General features: G+C 42.6%; 1 protein-coding gene across 3 annotated transcripts in view; it reads right to left on the bottom strand.

Moving 5' to 3' along the window:
* Window positions 1-8,282: 8,282 nt before the first annotated feature.
* Window positions 8,283-19,281, bottom strand: part of LOC130181290 (adhesion G protein-coupled receptor A1) — a 171,668-nt gene continuing 160,669 nt past the window's right edge. For all 3 annotated transcript variants that reach the window (XM_056395349.1, XM_056395350.1, XM_056395351.1), the window contains 2 exons: window positions 12,985-13,080; window positions 8,283-12,589 (listed from right to left, as the gene is read on the bottom strand). In XM_056395349.1, coding sequence (XP_056251324.1) covers window positions 11,161-12,589; window positions 12,985-13,080 — 1,525 coding nt within the window. In that variant the 3' untranslated portion in view covers window positions 8,283-11,160. The remainder of the gene's footprint in view (window positions 12,590-12,984; window positions 13,081-19,281) is intronic.

Here is a 19,281-nt window from a genome sequence, read left to right on the forward strand (position 1 = left end):
ACAATAGCATTTATTTTAGTGAGGATTTGATTTCTGTCACACTGAGAAGAAAACCCTGAGGAGCTCTCTTCACTTCTTCACTTCACAATCCACATTTGCTCTTTTGGCCACACGTTCAGCTGTTAAGAGTCAAGTGCACATTTGTGAGTAAGCCTAAACAAAGAAAACAAAACAAACAGAAAAAAAAAAACGCAGGATGCAATCTGAGATTCCCAGAGCTGATCTGATGGAAAACAGATGAAACTAATGACAGATTGACTTTCTGGAGCTTCCAGTTGGTGCGATGAATTCCTGGAGAGAGGAATATAAAGTCTGAAATGAAAAACTGTACTGCAAGTTGTCGCCAGGGTTTTTTTTTTTTTTGCTTGAGACCATGTGTGCCCAGCTACGAATCCCCCAGCACTCGCACAAAATTAAGACCATAAGACATTTTTTATATTTCAGTTTGGCATTTTATTCCTTTACTAGACGGCGACAATAGGCAAGGCCAGACAATTTGCATAGCACATTATCATACGCAGAGGTCATTCAAAGTGCTTGACGGATATAAAAGACGAATAAAAATAATACAGGTATAAAAAGAAAACAGTATAAAATAGTATAACAAAATAGTATAACAGCAAGGATTATAAAACATGTAACATGTAATGAAAGTGTAAGATTAAATCATTAACTCTCCTTACATCCCTCTCCGTAGAGGGCTGCAAGTAGATAAGAGGAGACAGAGATGGGGAACAGCATAAGACAAAGGTCCCTGGCTGGACGCAACCTGGGGACACAGCACTTCCTGCTTGGTGCCTTGACCTAAAGACCAGGGCCCCATATTTTCTATTTTACTATTTTACTGACTGGAGGCTAAAGGAAAGTTATAAAGCTTAAAATGTATTTTTCAACGGCCTACATTTTAGTTATTTAACCCAAAATATTATTGTTAAAAATATATCATTTTTCATCCTGTTTTCAATAAGATAATGTGTTGAACATACTGACTCTAACAATGTTGTAATCAGCTTATAAAGTACTAATTATGTGTAATTTGTTAATTTATGGAATTGAAATTTACAAATTGATAATAATGAAAGAAAGAAAAAACAAGAAGTTGAATAAAAACCCAAATTTACAAAAATAAATAAAGGAATCTTTACTTTTACATTTCTTTCTTTATCATTTTTAAAAAAAACTGTACTCAGATATATTTTTGACCCTTTTATATCAAAGCTGTCACCAATTGTCACAAATATAATTCTGAAGGTGACATACTGAAACCTTCATTTATTTATTATTTTGTTCTTGTTGTCACATTTTAAGATATTGGGTGTAAAATACCATAAATCATCATTAAATGTGTGTAATTCTGTAACTGTAGAATGTAAACTTGACCCAGGTGATAAACCTCTATAATTTAAGTAAGTCCCAAGGTCATGACCTCAGCGTCCTTCATGGCCTTCAGTTTGCCTGTTTAAATACAGTTTGGTTCAAAACACACTAGTGAAGAACTGAACATTTTAATACATTGTGATATGTTTTTTTTTCTTTTTTAGATATTTCATGTTTTATAATGTGCAGAAGCTTATTTATGTCTGTTTGCATGAACACTCTACATAGAATTCAAATGTCACATGACGCATCTTCACATATGTCTTGTTTGATTTAAAGTGGCCTCCCTTTGCAGAGCTGTCGCGGTGTTTCTTCTTAGATACCAGATTCCTATGATTATTGCGGTTTCATGTACAAACTTTGTCAAACAGTTCTTTGGTTTAGAGGATAAACCTTCATTTCCTGGATACAGAGGAGGTGGACACCAGTTCCTGGCAGCTCTGAAGAATTTAACACATCCATAACAAACAGCTACTGTAGCGTAATCTCCTGGCTTCACTCCTCCCTCTCCATCCTCTCGATTCTCGTCCCTGCTCCCTGGTCCTTTGCCCACCATGCCTTCCCCAGCTGTCCTCTTCTCTTTCCACTGAAGGAGGGAGGAAGAGGGAGCGAGGGAGCTGGCGGGCTTCAGCCCTGCCTGGCTGTCGTGTTGGAGCCTTGATGTTACAGACTGCAGTAGCAGCCTCTTAGGCCCCTCATAATCCACTGGATTGTTGCATTAAAACCATCACATGATTCTTTGCTCCCTTGCAGTTGTACCGTGTTGCGTCACCATTAGAGCAAGCTATAAATAACAAAGAGGGGCTGCGGGGGAGGGAGGGGAGATACGGGGGAGGACTGTCAAACACATAGAACAACACAGACTGGCAGCTATTGGCTCCCTCCGAAGCCAACACACAGCTTTTAGTTAGAGAACGCAGTAATATTCACACTTACCTGACTTAGTCATTGGCAAACATCACATAATACACATCACAATACACACAAAGGATTTGATGCATGAAGAAATTGAATAGCGCAGCAGGGGCCAATGGCTGTGACGAGAAAACAAGTTAAAGGGAACATTCAGACGTGTCACTCACTGAGACGTCAAAGTCTTTTTTCCAGAATGAGAAGCTACCCCGGATTGTCACATCATAGACTGAAATTCAGGTGCAGCTGTGTTGACAGTAAGCCACTGTGAAATAGCAGAATGGGGCTGAGCTTGGTAAAATAGGTTGGGGTTTTTGTTCATTACTTTCATGTACTTAGAGAGGGGATGTAAGTCTTCAGAGGTCTTCTTGGGGGAAGCTGAGAGATAGCGATTGGCTGGAAGGCAGCCTCCTCACAGGGAGACATATACTGAGGCAAAACACAGCTATGACAACCACATAAACCAATATAGCTGTTTTTGTTTCCCCATGTTCGGAGCCACTGTGCACTGGATTAGCATACATCCTATCCTCTGCCCGCCAGGCAAACAACTCCAGCACAAGTCTGTGTAAGTAGAAGCCTGCTGTGTCTTCCGAGTGAATAATGCAGGATGACAGAGCAACATGCTTCACAGACGTATGTACACCACCATCAATTACTGCATCATCAGTGCCGCTACATCCAGACATAAGAGTGGTAGAAGTGTTCAGATCTGTACGTACAGCAGCACTAAATATTTCTTAAGTTAATGATGGATTATGCTGAAATGGAAACTCATAGAATGACGAACCCAAAGAACGTCATCATCTCCAGTTCCTCTCAGCTCTACAGAGCTTTTTAGTCTGTTTTGGATTGTTTTGGTTTCCTTTGATTTCCACCCACCACAGGCAGCTTTTTTAGTAGGTTAGAGAGACACAGTTTTCTTGGGAGATGATGGAGACCAAAATAGAGCTAAAAGGATAGTAAATGTTGGTCTTACAATCCCCAGGTGGACAAAAACAGTCCAAGAATTCAAGTATTTGCTAAATTAGCTTTGTGTCTGCACTGTTACAACAACAGTTATTGTCTCCTAGTGCAACTGCAGGAAAAGTACAGGTGTCACTAATAACATTAACAATGGATGGCTCTGTTCTATTCAAGTGTCCCAGTAAATCATGATACTGTGACGGTGATTCACACAACAGGAACATGAAACTGAAGCAGTGAAATGGAATTCAGCCAATTAACCTCATACCTGTGCTTTTCCTACTGTAACATGTCAAAATATCCTCTGTGAGAAAAGCCTGTGTAAAAACCAAGTGGCAACCTCTGGGGCTGTAAAATGAAGCCAACTCAGAACTACCAAAAACTGCTGTTCCTCGAATGGCCAAAAGTGAGTCATACCCCATTGACTCCCATTTTAAATGGCCAACTTTACAGCAGAAATAAACATGCTTACAGCCTGTTACAAAAACAGTTTTGGTCTATATAGCTACTTTCCTCCTTCATGACAACTGTAAGGGGGTGAATTTTTGTATAACTCACCTGTAAGAATTTTACTAAGCCTCCTATAATTGAGGGTGTGGCCTCTTTGAGTGACAGGTGGTGAGTGTATGCTTGCCACAAACCGGCAAGTACTGAAGTCTGAGCTCCACACGCCCCACCTCTCCACCCATTTTTGGATTAGCTGGGAGTAAGGTGGAGTCAGGCTCTGCCAAGATGGCGCCGGCAGAGCAGCCCACTCTGAGCTTCAAAACACCTTTCAGAAACCTGTGGGTGATTTCACGGAGGCTACGTTTATCTTTATTTACAGTCTATTTTGAAAACAAAGAAGAAAACAAACACAATCTCAAATTACTATAAAAATGATATTATTGAATCATTATTACTAATTCAATAATGTATGCGCAGTATTTTAAAGGTTAAACTTTAACTAATTTACACTGCTGGGTAATTTATAATATGACAATGCAAATGAATGAATGAAAAATACAAATTTGCAAAGTAATAGCAACTATAGTTGTCAGATAAATATAGTAGAGCAAGAAGGACAAGAAATAAGAAGCTCCCTCAGAATGTCTGTCATCACATAAGATGGTGGTAAGTTAAATACAACAGCCTGTAATTGTTCAGCGAGTTTGTAAAGTCCTTCTAGGAAGGAGTTCGGTCTAAACAGGTGCAGCAGAGGACAAGATATCTTGACATTTATGCCACATTTATGTCATATGGATGGATAGTACAAATCCCTGTTAATGTGAGTGCTCATGTCATCAAGGTGATTGAATGATTACACGGTCGGTCATGTAAGGATTAAAATACTGCATTGACAATATAACAATATAGCCATTAGATTTAGTTTAATTACACTAAACAATTGATGATGCATCCGTAGTTATTGATTTCAACCTCCGTGTTATGAGTTGGATATTGACATAAACAGTATTTACAAGTTGGAAATATGTAACTACTATAAATCCGATAAGATGTGAAGACAGCTTAGTGTGGGTTAAGCTTAAAAAATGCTGCATCCTACATTTCCCATAATGCAACTTGATAGCTTCTTTCATTAGACCTCCCCTGCCTCGTAAATGCCTGTGCCTTTCAAACTCCATGTTCTCAGTTTGTAACACAGGCTTTTTGTTCAAAATTTAAAGTATCCAAGCCCAAGGCGAGACTATGACATCACTGTGACATCATCAGGGTATTTTTTTCAGACTTGGCAAAGCTCCTCCAGAGATAAGTATTTAAAACTGTTTACACAGGCTGAATACTGCTCCCCAAAATGAGAACACTGATTTCCATGTGTAAAATCAGTTATTGAAGTACTTGAATGCATTTAGTTACTTTCCACTGCTGCAGTAGCCTCAAAGACTCAATCACACACACACACACACACACACACACACACACACACACACACACACCACATTAGAAATGCAGCTTCCAAGAAACCAAGTGATGCTATCTAATAAGAAGTTTTGCCCACCTCTTTCTGTCTTCTCTTCCTCTTTGATCTCTCCACCTCACTCTCTCTGTTTCGTTCTTCCCATAAGCCTCAAACTATCCATTCAACCACCCCGCCCCTCCTCTCTCTCTCCTTCTCTGTTCTCTCTGCAGCTCTGCCTCGCTCTCCTGCCCATCGAGTGTCGTGCATGTTATTTAAGTCAAGGGCGGCATTAGCATGACGATCACAGCCTTCTATCACAAGTCTTGTCTGCCAAGGCTAGAGCTGGAGGAGTGGGGCTTTTGTTATTATGGTGGAGAGAGAGCGGCAAAACATGCGGGGAGTAGAAAGAGAGAGAGAGAGAGAGAGAGAGAGAGAGAGAGAGGAGCTGGAGGCACAGGACAGGAGGTCTATAAGAAATCAAAGATGATTTGTGATTACGTTAAGAAAAAGCGTATATGCGTGTGCATCAGGGAAAAACTCAATCCATTTACGTGCCATATGTTGCTGTTATTCCTCACTCTCTTGAAGAAAGCCTGCTCCTTCCTGTCAATGAAAAACAAAACCACAAGTGTGCAGAGATAGGCCTACAAAGAGACTCCACAATCATGCCTGGGTCATACACACACACACACACACACACACACACACACACACACACACACACACACACACACACACACACACACACACACACACACACACACACACATATATATGCTAATCTCTGTATGAAACTCTCAGCAAATTCAGATCAGGCTCATAAATTCCTGCTTGTTATTCCAGATCTGATTACTCATGACTGCCTACAGGAAAAAAAAAACAAAAAAACATGCAACATATTGTCATCTCAGGAGCATACATGCATTTTAACAGGCGCACTCACTTCATCTCCCGCTTCTCTCCGCTCATACTCCTATTTACAAACCTATTTATTACAACAGGAAATTAAAACACAGTTAATTGTATCATAAACACACATCTGTGTTACTAAAACCAGATTAATTTTTAATGAAACAGATGCCGTCCTGGGCCAATTTCTCCCTTCGCCAACCACCGAGTTCAACCTACCGCGGCCGGCTGTCTCGCAGCCACGTGGTGAAGCCTCCTTTTGCCTGACTGACTGCGGTGGAAATACACACTTACCGGTTCAAAGACACACCTGGTTATTAAAGCAGTTGTAGCCTTTTATTCATTATTGATATAATCACCACTGCAGCTCATTTGGCACTGCAGCGCACACAATCATTCTGCCGGCTGCAGACATCCGTGACTCACCTTTGATGGACACCCTGCAGTACTCATGTTCAGTCTGGGTCCTCATTGCAGACAGAGGAGGAGAGATGGGGTCTGACATTTCACATGGCTTTCAGTCAGACGAATAATCTGATGGTCGGGAGGGTGGGGAGAGAGAGAGGGAGAGAGAGAGAGAGAGAGAGAGAGAGAGAGAGAAGAGAGAGAGAGAGAGAGAGAGGAGCTGGAGGCACAGGACAGGAGGTCTATAAGAAATCAAAGATGATTTGTGATTACGTTAAGAAAAAGCGTATATGCGTGTGCATCAGGGAAAAACTCAATCCATTTACGTGCCATATGTTGCTGTTATTCCTCACTCTCTTGAAGAAAGCCTGCTCCTTCCTGTCAATGAAAAACAAAACCACAAGTGTGCAGAGATAGGCCTACAAAGAGACTCCACAATCATGCCTGGGTCATACACACACACACACACACACACACACACACACGCACGCACACACACACACACACACACACACACACACACACACACACACACACACACATATATGCTAATCTCTGTATGAAACTCTCAGCAAATTCAGATCAGGCTCATAAATTCCTGCTTGTTATTCCAGATCTGATTACTCATGACTGCCTACAGGAAAAAAAAAACAAAAAAACATGCAACATATTGTCATCTCAGGAGCATACATGCATTTTAACAGGCGCACTCACTTCATCTCCCGCTTCTCTCCGCTCATACTCCTATTTACAAACCTATTTATTACAACAGGAAATTAAAACACAGTTAATTGTATCATAAACATACATCTGTGTTACTAAAACCAGATTAATTTTTAATGAAACAGATGCCATCCTGGGCCAATTTCTCCCTTCGCCAACCACCGAGTTCAACCTACCGCGGCCGGCTGTCTCGCAGCCACGTGGTGAAGCCTCCTTTTGCCTGACTGACTGCGGTGGAAATACACACTTACCGGTTCAAAGACACACCTGGTTATTAAAGCAGTTGTAGCCTTTTATTCATTATTGATATAATCACCACTGCAGCTCATTTGGCACTGCAGCGCACACAATCATTCTGCCGGCTGCAGACATCCGTGACTCACCTTTGATGGACACCCTGCAGTACTCATGTTCAGTCTGGGTCCTCATTGCAGACAGAGGAGGAGAGATGGGGTCTGACATTTCACATGGCTTTCAGTCAGACGAATAATCTGATGGTCGGGAGGGTGGGGAGAGAGAGAGAGAGAGAGAGAGAGAGAGAGAGAGAGAGAGAGAGAGAGAGAGAGAAAGAGAGAGAGAGACGTGGCCTTGGAACAAAAAAAAAAAAAAATCCAGCTGAATATTAAATGCGCTCAGGTGTTTCATGGCCTGTCAAACCTGGGTGACACACAGAAGACACACTGTCTCATTTCCTGGGTGAAGTGTGCACACGTGGATGTCTGTGCATGTATGTGTACAAGGTCCATCCAAGGCATGCACAACACACACACACACACACACACGCACACACACACACATACATACACACATACACCAAACACACAGTGGCAGTCAAGCCTGCTATCATTTGAATTCCTCCCCTGTGGTGGCTCCGTAAGACATCTCAATCTCCATCATGCTGTCAGAAGAAATAAACACAGTACATAGAGAACTGAGAAGAAAAAAACAGGCTTTTTCTTTCCTTCACATCCATCGTCATGTAAGTTAAATGCCTTCTCTGCTCATGGACACACGCACACAAACACACACACACACACACACACACACACACAGCAGACAAACAAACACAAGCCAAAGACGCTTTCATCCGTTGCATGGTGAAAAAATACATTTATTGGAATCTGTGTCAATGTAGAAAAAAGTGAAAACTGGCTTTAGGTTTTGTCACAGTACCACAGGTGAATATTCCAGCAGCCGTCTGGTGAGCCGAAACTAAGTCCGCAAGCTCGTTTTAGGGCAGTACATCTGCTACTGATGACAACAGAAAGGGTGGCCTACGGTGGCCTTATGGTACCAAACACGTCGTCTCTCACAGACACTGAAAAGCTCAGGCTGCTTCCTAGGACACACCACCAGCAAATACACATGTTGTACAGTAATTAACCTAGACCAATGTTCTCTCTCTTAATGTGGGCTTCTGCGGGAGAGGCTGATTTGTTCAAATGTTTTGTTGTGATACTGTTACAAATCCCTTTCCAATAACTATAAAGTCAGGGCCGCTGACTGCCAGCATCCGAGGCGACTCAACGGAGCCTGTATTGTATGATCAATTGCGGGCCACTGTTTTATAACTCATAAACTGGGCCCATAATATCCCATTTCGTCCCGGACCCTGGAAATAACTCCACTGGCCCTGTGCGAAGCTATGAGGTTCATGCATCATCTTTGATGTCCACCAGGGCCTCCTTTCACTGTTCAGCGCCTGCCATCCAAATGAAGGGAATATCACATTAATATTTCTCTTTTCTCTGTAGAAGTCACTTTTTTTTCTCTTTTTTTTTTTTTTTAAATCAAATATTTCTGTCTGAACAAACATCTCTATAATAAACATACCGCAAGTGACAAGTTCTACTCTGGCAGGCCAAATGTTATAATGTGTAGTGCATTTCTATTTCTGATATGACAGGATAAGTCTCACAACACATGGCGAGTCTGCATACTTTATGAAATCAACTCAAATCGCAACAGAAAAAAAAAAAAAATGCATTTGAAAACAAAACGAGACATTTCTAAACTCAGATACTGAGTATTAACATTGAGAGGTCAGTTTTTTTTTCCCCATACAACTTTCTTTACATATAGACTTATTTTATTCTTAAATATCTTAAATCTCATATAAAATAATTCATCAGAAACCGATTCTATATACACGGACGAGAGTGCACAAGATGGATAAAGAGATGGTGTGCATGCTGACGTGGTTTAGCTAGAGCAGGGTTTGCTGTGAGGTTATATGCGCTGCTTGGGTGTACAGTTTTTTTTGTTTGTTTTTTTTTTTTTTTTTTTTAAATTTGGCTTTTTCTGATGAAATGAATGACAGGTTCTGCGTGGAGCATCAGACTCAATATCATCATTCAGAAAACAAACAACAGCTTCTAAACCAATAAATAGGCTTTCTCTTTAGAGCGGCAATTCTTCAAAGAGAATGTGACCTTCATGGTTACCAAAAGACAAAAAACAAAAAAAAAAATCCATATTTCAACCTCTCTCCTGACACAAGTTATCTACCAAAGCAGAACTGGGAGCATTATGATTTTTCTGGACTGGATTCTAGGATAAACCTAAGCTTAATGTATTGTTAAATGGAGATTAGCAGTGGGGAAATAGTACAGTATTTGTTGGGAACTAGGCTTTTAATCCAAGAGTGTGTCAAAAATGATATATGGCAAGCTGCAGCAGTTTTATCGGGTCAAGGCAAATAATATGTTCATGGACGGGCATTCAGTTACACTGTTAAAATATAGCACATAGCTACGTACAACAAGGCATGCATGCTTTGAGGCTCTTATGAGACAAAAATAAAAAAGAGATAAAATATAAAGGGATTGCATTTGCACTGACTTCTGCCATGTGTCATTTTGTGGCTCTAGCCAATGGTGGTTGAGGTTGGCTGAAATGTTTTATTAGCTCAGGGAAAATAATCGGCGAAGTTTCCCCCAAAGTGACATTTAAGCAGCTTGTTGTTTCTTCTATAATCACATTCACACTCTCTTTTTTTTTTTCCCAAAAAAAAAAACGTCTGAGTGTTTGATTTTACAAAGAATCGTACGCTTATAATGTGCACGCTAGTTTTGGCAATGAACTCGCTGTGAGGACGCGGCTCTGTGTGGCACAGTGTTAATAAAAACGGCACTGGTTCCAGTGACTCCAGTGACACCAACTCTCTATTCACAATGGCCACAATCGCTGTTGCTGCTGACGCTGTTGTTAATTTACTTCTCTCCCCCGAAAAAAAAAAAGAAACACAACAGTGAAGACATCATAGCACGATCAATACCGACCTGGAAGAGGATGCTTAATTTCACTTCTCTTTTTCTGTTGTTTTGAATTTTCACAACTTAACTGGCATCCACGCATCTCTGGCAAGCGACAGCATCTTTGTATATTATTTAGAAAATCTCTAGTAGATATTCACAGTTGCTTGACTGAATGGCAAAAATACCCATGAAGTCTAAAATTGCTGGTTTAAGTCGTCTAAAACATGGATGCCAAGAGTTCTTTAAAGTACTGGAGGTTCACCGTCGTCGTAGACTATTTGATGGATTCAGATTCAAAGTGTAAAAAAATCTTGCAGCGTGTTGCCTTTGAGCACGAACACACATATTCATACATACAACCATTCATTTTCTTGTATATATATATAGAGATCTGTAGTAATATGGAACAATGGAGATACCTTCAATTACATCTGATGGTTCATGATGTGACACATATTCCACAAATTCTTCTGGATGTTCTGTGGGTGGATGCTCTACAGGAGCGTTTACATGAGAGCAGATTTCTGTACAGTAAAACAGCACACATAAAAACATGAGGACTTTAAAATAAAAATATCCCACGCTGATTGTGATGTTTAAAATGTTATTCAATTCATTTTTTTTTTTTTATTCTAGAAAGGGAGGCAAGGGTTTATTTTTGGCGGGACGAGGCAGGGGTGCTGCCGATCTCCCCTGTTTTCCTTTCCCACACTACACAGTAGTTTCATTCTTCCAGGGTCCAGTGCGTATATTCCCTGTGCTGTCCGAGGTGTACAGGAGTCCTTCGTGCAGACCCCCTTTCAGAATCCCATTCTGATTGGGCGGGTTCTGGGGGTAGGATTGTCTGCGCGGGGCGTGCATCTCCAGATGGTGATGTGTCGCCATCGGGTCCTCCTCGGCCACTTTGCCGCAGCCACACAGGAAGATGCCCGTGTCGCCTGCCTCCGCTGGGCACAGAGAGGGGAGGAGGTCTGCCTTGGCACAGCAGATGTGCCTGTGGCAGGGGTTATGGCACGCCAGGGCCTCGTGTGTGGTGGCTGCAGCAGCGTGGCATGTGTGATGCCCATCATGGTGGCCTTCGTGGGCCAGATGTGGACAGATGTGGGCATGACGCTCATGTGTGCTGTGGGGGCTGTCAGTGTGTGAGCTGTGCACGCTGCCTCCGTCCACGCTGGAGGGGATGTGATAGGCGTACTCCCTCTCACTCCCTGCTCCGCAAGCGCCGGCGCCGGACCGGCGGCTGAGGTGACGGCCTTTAGTCCTGGTGCTGCTCTTTAGGCAGGGGTGTAACTGGATGCCCGGTCTGTAACCCTCGGGGTCAGCGTGTAGCAGTACGTGCGTTGCCGCAGGCTCCTCCTCCATAAGCTGCTGACTATGCAGGGCGGCGCAGCATGGTGTCACCGGTGCCAGGCACGTCACGTGATTTTGCGAGGACGGAAGGGCGGCGTGTTTACAGTGACCTAAACTGCCGTGACTGCAGCTCATTGGTGCTTTACCTTGACACGGTGAGTCATGGTGGCAGTGGCTGTGACCATGACCATGTCCGGGGGTATCTCCATTCACATTGACCTTGGGCCGCGCTTGAGCAGGCCCGTGGGCGCCAGAGCAGGCGTTGGCTCGTCGTCCGGGACAACAGGAGCACCAGCAATGCCAGACATCGTCACGCTTGGCACAGTGATGGATGAGGATGAAGAGGCCGAGGGTGACGGAGAAGGCACCGTAGAGGCAGCTGAAGATCATATCCAGGAAGTGGCCCTGCGACACGGCCAGTGCGCCGAAGGTCCAGGTGGCCAGGAAGAGGAAAAGGGTGAAGGCCGCCGTTCGTAACTGAGCCTTGAAGGAGTGCTCGTTGGCCAGCAGCGCAGGGTTGATGGGAACGCCTGGGCAGCCGGCGGGGCAGTGGCTCCCGCTGGGTGGAGCTGCCAGGGCTCCGGGCTCGGCTCCCTGATGACAGTGGGTGGGCACGTCGACGGCGGCCAGCCTCTGCTGCTCCTCCGTCAGCTGCTTGAGCTCATACTTCTTTTCAGGGTGTCGCCGCAGCTGGATGAAGGTACAGAGGAAGTAGATGCATGTCACCAGGACGATGAAGGCCACGGGGCCAAAGAAGGCTCCCAGGCTGGGCTCCCAGGCCATCCAGCAGCTGCAACACACACAAACACCAGCGTGTTTCAACACTTGCATTTATTCATTTGTTCTAACATCTATCCGCTGGCATGTGCACCTTCAAAATTTGCACCCTGTACACACAGTGCAAACAACCTTAATATAACCACACAACATCTGAGTTGTGTTTGCTCAACAGAGAAAGACTAATTCAAACACACACCCAACAAAGGGAAATAAAAGCTAATGGCGGAGGTGTGTGTCAAAACATGCAGATACACACATGTAGCTCTGTTTTTAAAAAAAATCAAATGAAGGTTTATTTTTGGAAATAATTAATAACACCTAATGATGAAAGCACTTTGTTGAGGTGTATAAAATCAACAGAGGGTGTAATTTAACCTTGAGAGCAGAAACAAATCCAGGACTTACTATGGTGCTTGCTCCCCGCTGCCATAGTTGTCAATATTGACGGCTGCCGTGACCCCGCAGATGATGAGGGGCACTCCACCACTGACTAAATAAAATCTGTGAGGTGACAGAGTGACGAACACAGGCAGAGACAAGAAGAAGAAGAAAGTATAAGACTGTGAAAAGACATTTACAAATCCCATATCTCACATCTGGATTACAACAGCACACTGTCAAAATATGACTGAGAAACACTATTCGACACAAGAGATAGATAATAACCCAAAGATCCAAATAGACAAAGTGACAGATAAGATTACAGACTTGTGCAGTGAGTGAAGCTCTCACCCCAAATAACTCTGCTTTTTCTCAACTTAAGCAACAAACCGTGACACTGAGGAACAGATGTGTGGACACATTTGTCAGATATCCTTTCTCCACTTTTCCAAAACATGACCACCCCAAAATATCTCAACACCGATGTGTGAACTTTTAAGCTTTTTTTTTTGTTTTTTTTACAATGTGTTTGTTTGTGATCTCACACTGCGGGTGCGATCACACCAATTGTTTGTTTTCCTTGCTCCAAATTAAAGTCTGAAGTTTAACTAGGAAAAAACAAATGTGTTTCCTGTCAATGAAAAGTTGTCAGGACTCATTGCTTGAAATTTGCAGCAGCTGCTGTTCATGACAGCACGGAAGACGTGGAAAGAAACCTGGATCTGAGCAGAAGTGGATAGAAAACCTAAACTCAGTTCGGCTCTGTATGTGCGCTGGTAACGCCTTGCATTTAGAGGTTTTATCCTCAAGTTACTTAGAATTATTTTTCTTCTTGCATGCAGACTGCAGGTCTGAAAGACAAACCAAGAAACAACCAACACCCAAAATTATAATATTATTATTATAATACATATTGTCATAATGTCCCTACTATTTCATATTATCATATTTTTCTCTTTATCATTATTATCTTCCCACACACACACACACACACACACACACACACACACACACACACACACACACACAGTTATCATTTTTATGTTGTTTTTTATGTCATCTTCATGTCTGTTCATTATGTTCTTTATATCACACCTGTTTTTGTTATATTGCCAATAAAGTTCTTACAAAAAAAAAAGAAAAAAAAGAAAAAGGAAACATGAGCTGCATCTAAACACAGCAAGGGGCAGCAGTGGTGGGGTGTGTTTTTTCAGGTACTTATGAGATGACAAAATATATTGTGGGAAGGTCGGTTTGAGTAAATACTGTAGATCCATGAGTTTTTAGTCTTATCAGGCACAATAACACTGCACAACTGTTCATAATCTACCACGAGGTGTGGAAAGTTATCACAGCGGCAATCCTTCTTCCTTCATCTTTCCTTGCAACAATCGGCAGAAAATAGAAACATGACATTCACGGCACAAAGCAACCAGGAACGTTGCAGCTGCACTTAAAGTTGCAGCAGAAGTTGAGTCAGTTTCAACCTTTTCACTGGATGAGCCTTTGTTTTTTGTTTTTTTGGCCACAGCCCTTTTGCGACAGTAACCCCTGCTGTGGTCCAACTTTTTTTCACACAGTGCTGCAGTCTGAACACGGCCTCAAAGCACTGATGTGTGGCCATCGTGGTTGTATTCATCCTCAGAAATTACTGCTATGCCTCCCCAAGATGCAATTAAGCCCTTGCGGTGGAGGCTGTACATCAGCTGTACATTGCAAAAGAGATCTTGGTGTCATCAAATAAAGGTTATATGAGACTAGAAACCGATCTGAAAAAACAACATTAATAGTGGTAGAAAGGAACTAATAAGGCATGAGCTCAACAACGCGACAGTATCCCCTCCTTACCCGGGGGGATGCTGCAGTATTGTAATATTTACATTGTGCAAAACTGGATATTTCCTTAAGGAAGATGTTCTGATGTTTCCTGGGAAACAGGTAGGTATGTGAACAATGACACTTGCGTCACAGCAAATGAACCATGAGCCTTAAGATTTCAATGTACAAACAAAGCCAATCCTCAGCAGCTCCCTCTCCGCACTGCCCTTGTCCTCCCTCTCTGCGTTGTCCTCCGCTTTCCTATAAAACACTATGCTATTTCCTCTTCCTTTCTGTCCAATCTCAACCTCTGTCACCGCTCTAACCTTTCCACCACTCCATCTTCCTCCATCTTCATCCTCGGTTTCCTCCCTTCCATCCCGTCTCTCTCTCTCTCTCTTTCCCAATCTGTCGTCCGTCACACAGCAGCCGTCCCAAAAATTCAATTACAATCAAGATGTTTGTCGGGGCTGGTTGGTGAGAGGTGGTTGGGTGGTTGGAGGGGGAGGAGGGGGTGGGACAGCGGTATTACTGGCCTGTCACTGTCTATGAGTGGAACAGTTCCCGCAGGGGACCCTCCTCCAACAGAAAGCCATTTACACACCCGTCAGCCAGATAAGCATAAATGAGAGGAAGAAGTAGTGGATGTTAAAGCACCCTGTGCTTTATAACCGTTCCCCTATATCTCCTCTAGGAAAGCCTCGTTGTGTTTCCTCTAGGCCTGTGCCCCAAGAAAACATGTGTAGTGTACATGCATAAAAAAATGTATAGCACGTGTGATCAAATTACAGTCTACATGCTGCCCCGATTTTATACAAAAAGCTGCTCCATCATATTCAAATTCCTCCCAATCGTGCACACTTTCACACAGACTTTATTTGTTATCCATTCTATTAAAAAAAAAAGCCTTCAAACTCTAACGAAATGGCTGTGTATGCAGAGCCGTGCTTTTGAGTGAGTTTAGGAACAGTAATTATCTGATATAAATAGACCCTGAAGTGCCTTTTAGCCAGCAGCTACAGTGTCTCCCCCCCAACCTTGTGCCTCAGCTGATGCACTGTCCTCTGTTTGGTGACTATGTGCTGTCCTCTCTCTGGACCTGCTCCAGGATATACATAGCACAGCAGGAGAGTCAAGTGATGGCCATAAAGCTCCAGCACAGGGCAAAAGCTTATGGGTAAAACCAGAGTATGCAACAGTAATGCATGTACTCAACCTTAGACTCAAATCTGCATGCATGAATGCCCTTTAATGAATTCTTTTTTGGAGCAATTGTTTAACAAAATAAGCTCCTTTGTTTATTTGCCGAGAGTCAAATGAGAATGAAGCTAGCACCAGCAGCTGCTTAGCTTAGCTTATCATAAAGGCTGGCATCAGTGTAAATCTTTCCGAAGGTAACAGAACTCACCCACCAGCCCCTCCAAAGCTCACTAATGAACTAATACATCACATTCATCACATCTAATAAACAAATTTAACAATTGACAAGTATGGTGAACGCACACTCAAAATGGTCAAAAAATCAAGTGTAAAATGATGGACACGTCTCACCCTCAATGGACGCCATCTTGCCTATGTAGCGGAAGGAGGAGGGACCAATGTATCTTCAAACTTGTGAAAACAGTGCCGGCAGCGATGGCGGCCTAATTTCCAAGTCGCATGACACAGGGGGCACATTCAAGAAAATAAAACATTCATTTTGAAGTGAAGTGTGCAAAACAGCCAGCGGGCGGGCGACAGTTGCAATCACCTGTCACGTTTGTCATTTCTGGTGAGTGCACAACGGCCGTGTTTGATTGGGTACAACACTACCCAGTTGAAATTCGCACGCTACGCCAGAGAGTATGCCGTGTACACAGTGTACTTCAGTGAGCGTACTGACTGAAATATCTGATTTGAGGCACAGCAAAGGTAGATTTACCCCCGTTTGCATTCGCTGAAGCTAAGCTAGGTTGAGCTTGGCCAGTCACTGGTTTAGCCCAGTGACTAACACCAACGTCAGTCATGTGAGTCGGCAAGAAACTGACCTAGTGTATTTCCAAAAATGGTATTATTATTATTTCTTGTACCAGTCTGGTATATTAATTTCAATTTCTGTTCTGTTTTTTTAATGGACATTTAATGGTTTTACAGAGATATTCTGCCATTTCATTTTCGATACACTTGATTGTATACACACTGTATCTCATGGTTCATGCGTGGTCAGCCACCCATACTAGCTATTTCTCTTTTGAAAGTCTTTCTGTTTTCCCACCTTTACTTTTCAATGTGCGACTTTGCCTGTTTGCAGTTAAACATTTCTGGGGATTCTATACAAGACGGGAAACTGTCCTCTCAAAGTGAAGTGTTGCTTCAGAGGAATGAGTTATCCCCATCACACTACAGATGACTGTCAGTTAATAGCATGAGCAGAGGCGTTAAATGTGTGTGGTCCAACACGGTGAAGCAGATTTCTGACAAAGGTCAGTGTGATGGTCCGCTGGATATGCCATCTGACACTGTCAGGAGTGGAGAGACAGGAAAAGAGGTAGATGAGGAGGAATAGGTTGGTTGTTGGGAGGGAGGGGGAGGGGTGAGGTGGGGATGCTCAGAGGAGAAATTGATTTGTCTCCAGCTGCTAAGTCTCATTGCATGAGCCTGTCTGACGGGGAGCATTACAGTCAATCACTGTGGATCAACTTGACTGCTGCGCCACACGATCCCACCGCGTGCCCCAAGACAAATTATCTCATTCACAAGCAGTGCATGATGGGAGAGTCTCAAGAATGTTCCATATTAACCCCCCCCACCCCCCCAACAAATCACGCAGGTGTCTAAGGATTTGCTTTGCAAGGAGAGTGCTGCTTATGGGCTGAGAGGATTCTTATCTGATGGGGACCTTATCCCCAGTGACTTTCAGTGACTCTTCAGGAAATATATTATTGAGCAGATTCCAGTTTTAATAATGTCACACATATGACGCAGCTCATTTATAGGTTTTTATAGATATCAATTTCAGGTGATGTGGGTTGGAAATGTCCTCGGAGTGCTACATGCATCACAACCCTCTAAAACATCCCACAGAAACCAAGTCTGAGAGCATGTGAGTTGCAGAGTTCATATTCAGTGCAACTCCACATGTTTAAATCATTTTCATGTGTGGGGTCATACGCTATGTCAAATGTTTCTTAAAGTTCATGAAAAGTCAGACAACTGGATACACTTGATATCTTCCGACAGCTTTAAGAAAAAGGCAGTGAATACAAGATTTAAATGACAAACAAGCATTTGTCACAGTGCACCCTCTGTTCGCCTCTCCATCTCTGCTCTCAAACCTTACGGGATTTCTCGTAGAAGCTTCTGAAGTTCAGCTCTGCAGCACGGTTGCGCTGTTGCAAGAAGAGCTCACACAGCACCTTCTCACTGCAGAGGAAGAGCACCGCACGTGTCCAAAAGCTGATCCTCTTACACATGCCAAATGTCTCGAGTAAGCAGAGAAGGAATGAAATAGAGAAATAGTAGAAAAAAAAAAAAAATGACAAAAAGCAGAAATTCAATTCTGACGTGTGTGTCTAAGCAAATAGGAACTAAATGGGTCAAAAGGTTAAATACATTTCGATTTGTGATAAAGCTCCTGGCTCAGCAGCCTCCTGGGGACCTGAGCTAATTAGTTACAGCATTGGGGTGATGCCATAGTAACAGGTTGTTTTAAGTTGTTCGCTTTTTCATCCTTCCTCCCCCTCTTCCTGACATTCATTCCTTCTTACCTTACAGGGTAGTAGGAAGTCTCGAACTGAATAACTGAACTAAAACATTTACTACAGACCCAGTTCAGCTACTCCAGGAAACAATGTGTAGCTATACCTGTGGGGAAACTGCAAAATCAGAGGCTTCAAAATAGTTTAAAATTACAAAAAAAAAACAACTAAAAAAAAAAACACTCACAAGCTCGATCATTGATTCCTAACCTTTTATGTCTGATGTACTGTATATCTCTATCAGATGAGCTCAAGTACTCCTTTATCATTGCTACTGTCAAGTTTCAACTGTGTTCCTTTCAGTTTCAATTTCAAAGTGGATGGCAACAGTGCATATTACGGTTGAATTTTCAGTGTTTAGGTCCATTTGGTCGACCAACCAGAAGATGGAGCTGTCAAATATTGATCCTATTGTTTTACTCAACCATTTCAGATACGATACGATACGATACGATACGATAAGAAAAGATAAGATAAGATAAGATAAGATGGTCCTTTATTAGTCCACAGTGATGAATTCAGCTAGGGCCATCTGCAGAAACATATTTTAGCCACTTTAAAAAATTTTATATTACTACACAGCGCACACTACTCCACAGATCAGCTGTTTGAGTCTAGGTGCACTTGTGTGTAGGAATACAGTAGTTCAATGGTTAAAATGTAGTTCCAAAGGAAAGGGCTGTTTGACGGCAAGATGAAGCGGTGAAAATATTCAAAATATAGCATACATTTAAACCGATATTAGCTTTTTTTTCTATGGGCATTT

The sequence above is a fragment of the Seriola aureovittata genome, chromosome 14, assembly GCF_021018895.1.
Source record: "Seriola aureovittata isolate HTS-2021-v1 ecotype China chromosome 14, ASM2101889v1, whole genome shotgun sequence".
In the NCBI taxonomy this organism is placed as follows: Eukaryota; Metazoa; Chordata; class Actinopteri; order Carangiformes; family Carangidae; genus Seriola; species Seriola aureovittata.